At 29.9% G+C, this 3,102-nt stretch overlaps 1 protein-coding gene across 1 annotated transcript; it reads left to right on the top strand.

Moving 5' to 3' along the window:
• Positions 1-600: 600 nt before the first annotated feature.
• LOC148612581 (uncharacterized) lies at positions 601-2,587 on the top strand. The gene is made up of 4 exons (XM_088594176.1): positions 601-691; positions 1,536-1,658; positions 1,863-1,970; positions 2,392-2,587. The coding sequence occupies exons 1-4, from the start codon at positions 637-639 to the stop codon at positions 2,502-2,504; spliced, it is 399 nt and encodes a 132-aa protein (XP_088450302.1). The 5' UTR covers positions 601-636; the 3' UTR covers positions 2,505-2,587.
• The last annotated feature ends 515 nt before the right edge of the window (positions 2,588-3,102 follow it).

The raw sequence follows: 3,102 nt of genomic DNA on the forward strand, positions 1-3,102 counted from the left end.
AAGACGCTTATCCTACCGGTGCACCTGGTCCATGCTCCCAGTTTTTATTGGAGTCCGAGTTGCTCATCTGCTTTTGTTACTTTGTATGTATGATTTTAGTTACTGTATGTTCTTTGTTGTGTATGTCTGTTTTCCATGTCTGGTCTTTGTCCCTGGATTACATTCTTTTGATTACCGTTATAACCTTGGTTCCCTTGATTACTCTCATACATCATTACTTATAAATAATCCAACTTTATTGCTTTGAACAGAATTATTGTATTTTAAAAGATCTTTAAAAAAATCAAACATCAATCTACACCTACGAATCGATTAATAGGCAAAATTGTTTAGCAATAATATTTTTTTTCTTTGAACATTGCATTTATGCATGTAATGAATTAAATTATTATTTTTAAAATAAGGTATTTGAAGTGCGTCGGCTTAAGAGTAGCAGATGTTACTTAATTTTATCAGTGATTCAAGAATATTTGATTTTTTAAAAATTATATAGATACACATACCTATTGCTATCAACGTTATCAAAAATGAATTTAAATGCTGATTATAAAATGAGTTTAATGATACAAAAGAAACAAATATATAAATAAATTGGATTTAATATCGTGCCTTACTTTATCAGATCACACTTTAAAGATGTATTTGACGTCAGCAATCCTTGTATTTCTTTGTTTCAGTGTTCACGGGAGTCGTAAGTAAACGTTTACTAGAATTTGTAATTCTAAAATTATTGATATATTTGTTTTAATTGCCATAACGGAAATTTCTCATTTATATGATAATATTTAGTGCTTATTTACTCTTGTTTTAATGTATGTGTTTTATTTTATTTTTATTTTATTTTATTTTTTTATTTTTATTTATTTTTTTTTTATTTTATTATTTTTTTGGGGGGTTTTTTGCTTGTTTTTTTTTTTTTTTTCACTTAACTTTTGCAATCAACACACATCATTTTTTTGTTCATTCTTATGTATGAATAGAAATTAGTTTGTTGATGCTAAGAATTCCCCATTATAATGTTAGCGGTTAATGAATAATTTAACACTTCTATTTTATTTTACCATTAAAGATTGCTTAATTGAATGGCATCGCTCACGTGTGAAATGCGCATGGAACTGTTGCTGGAACTTCATTTAGCTACTTAATTGTAACTTAATTCCTACTGGATTTTACCCTCTTGCAATGTGATGAGAGCCTCTTGCAGGGCAGGACCTGCTTATCCCCGAGAAACACCTGACTTGAAGTAGTTCATATTGTAAATTGTTTTATTTTCTTTATATTCAGATTTTACATATTTTTATTCCGTTCGATACATTGTGTACAGAGATTTGTTTCTAGTTTTTAGGTTATGTACTTATATTCTAATGTGTCCGAATTATGCTATATTAATGCCTTGGTATTTTAAAAACTTATATTTTTATTTGGTGTCTTAACTGAATTAAATAAACGTATTACGCTGACAAATAATCATGTTAGAAATAAAAGGAATTAAAATTCGTTTTAAACATTAAGTTTTTATTTCATTGGTCTTTCAGACTACGGTGGACCAGATCCTTGCTATGGAAATCCCTGTGGTTCTGGAGGTCAATGTTATAACCGAGATCATTCTTATACTTGCGTTTGTGTTGAAGGATACAAGTACGACGGCGGTAGTTGCGGTAGGTTCAAAATGCTATTTTGTTTTCTAGGGATCACGTATTCTTTGAATATTTACTATTCTGTAGTTGTGAATGCTGTTTTGAATGTATTATTTTCTAAGGCTGTTGGAGTTGGATTTATTGACAAAAATAATCACTATAGATATACGTAATCTGTAAAATGTTCTTTGAGATTCAGTTCAAAATCTTCCTTTGTTTATGTAGTCCTCTGGCCATGCTATGGAAATCCTTGTGGAGACTATGGTTCATGTAGATATAAGGGAGAGAAACATTGGTGTGAATGCTTAGAAGGCTATCAAGGCGAGCCATGTGGTACGTAATAACAATTCATTATTTGGCAGTTGTATGTGAAAATGGTATTGTGACAGTGCTTTACTTAGTCTAAATTCAAATTCAAACGATATTATATGCTTTTTTAATCAGTCAGATATTTCCTAAAAAGTTTGTAGGTCTACATTATGAGTATCTTTTTACAAACTATATTCCAAATTATTTTGCTTTGTATTGTAGAGTTAACCCATATGCGATTATCTTATGCAAATAGAAATAGCAAAAATTTCTAAAATTACAAATGAACAATTTAAACATCAAACAACTCAATACAAAGATGAAAACAAATGTGTATATCTTATCTTAGCTTTAAACACTAGACAAGCTGCTCATAGGAGTTTATAGTGAAAAAAATATTGAAAAAATATGAACATTTTTATTCGCAATTTATTATTCTATTAAGTACCCGTATATGACAAAGGATATGATGGACAGAAAGATAATTATGGACAAGGTGACTATTATGGCCAGGATGGAAACTACGGTCAAGATATCAATTATTTTGGCGGGAAATAAAATGTTTAAAAGGCAAGGAAATCTTCCTTTTGTAAAACTGTTTATATAATGAAAGATTAAATAAATATATTGGCTGCATTTTACCTGTCTTGTTTTATTTACTATATACGAGGTAGGAGGTTGTTTCATAGCATCAAGGGTATTTCGCTTTAAATCATGATTTTGAATTTCAAAAATCAAAGAAAGTATGAAATAGTTGGTCATAGTAATAATAGCCACCAAAAGGAACAAGGAGAACCAAGGAAACAAATGCAAAACTCCGAACCGTTATATCATTTTATTTCTGTTTAAACATTTGAAAACATGAGTTTCAACTGTTTCATGCTCTTATAATTAATGGCTGTTTGTTTGCTTATGTTTACGTGTTAAAACCACAATACTTTAATAAAGACCAATAACTAAAAACGTAATTGAGAGAACCAAGATTCTAGCAGAAGTCAAAAGAATGTAATCCAGGGACATAGACCAGACATGGAAAACAGACATACTCAACGAAGAACATAAAATAACCTAAATAATTCGTACAAAGCCACACAAGTAACTGAGCAACTCAGACTTTAATGATAACTGGCTTTGAAAACATATGCCGAGGTGCCCA

Source organism: Perna viridis, chromosome 7, assembly GCF_037379345.1.
Source record: "Perna viridis isolate PV_CMFRI_1.1 ecotype Kerala chromosome 7, ASM3737934v1, whole genome shotgun sequence".
Classification (NCBI taxonomy): Eukaryota; Metazoa; Mollusca; class Bivalvia; order Mytilida; family Mytilidae; genus Perna; species Perna viridis.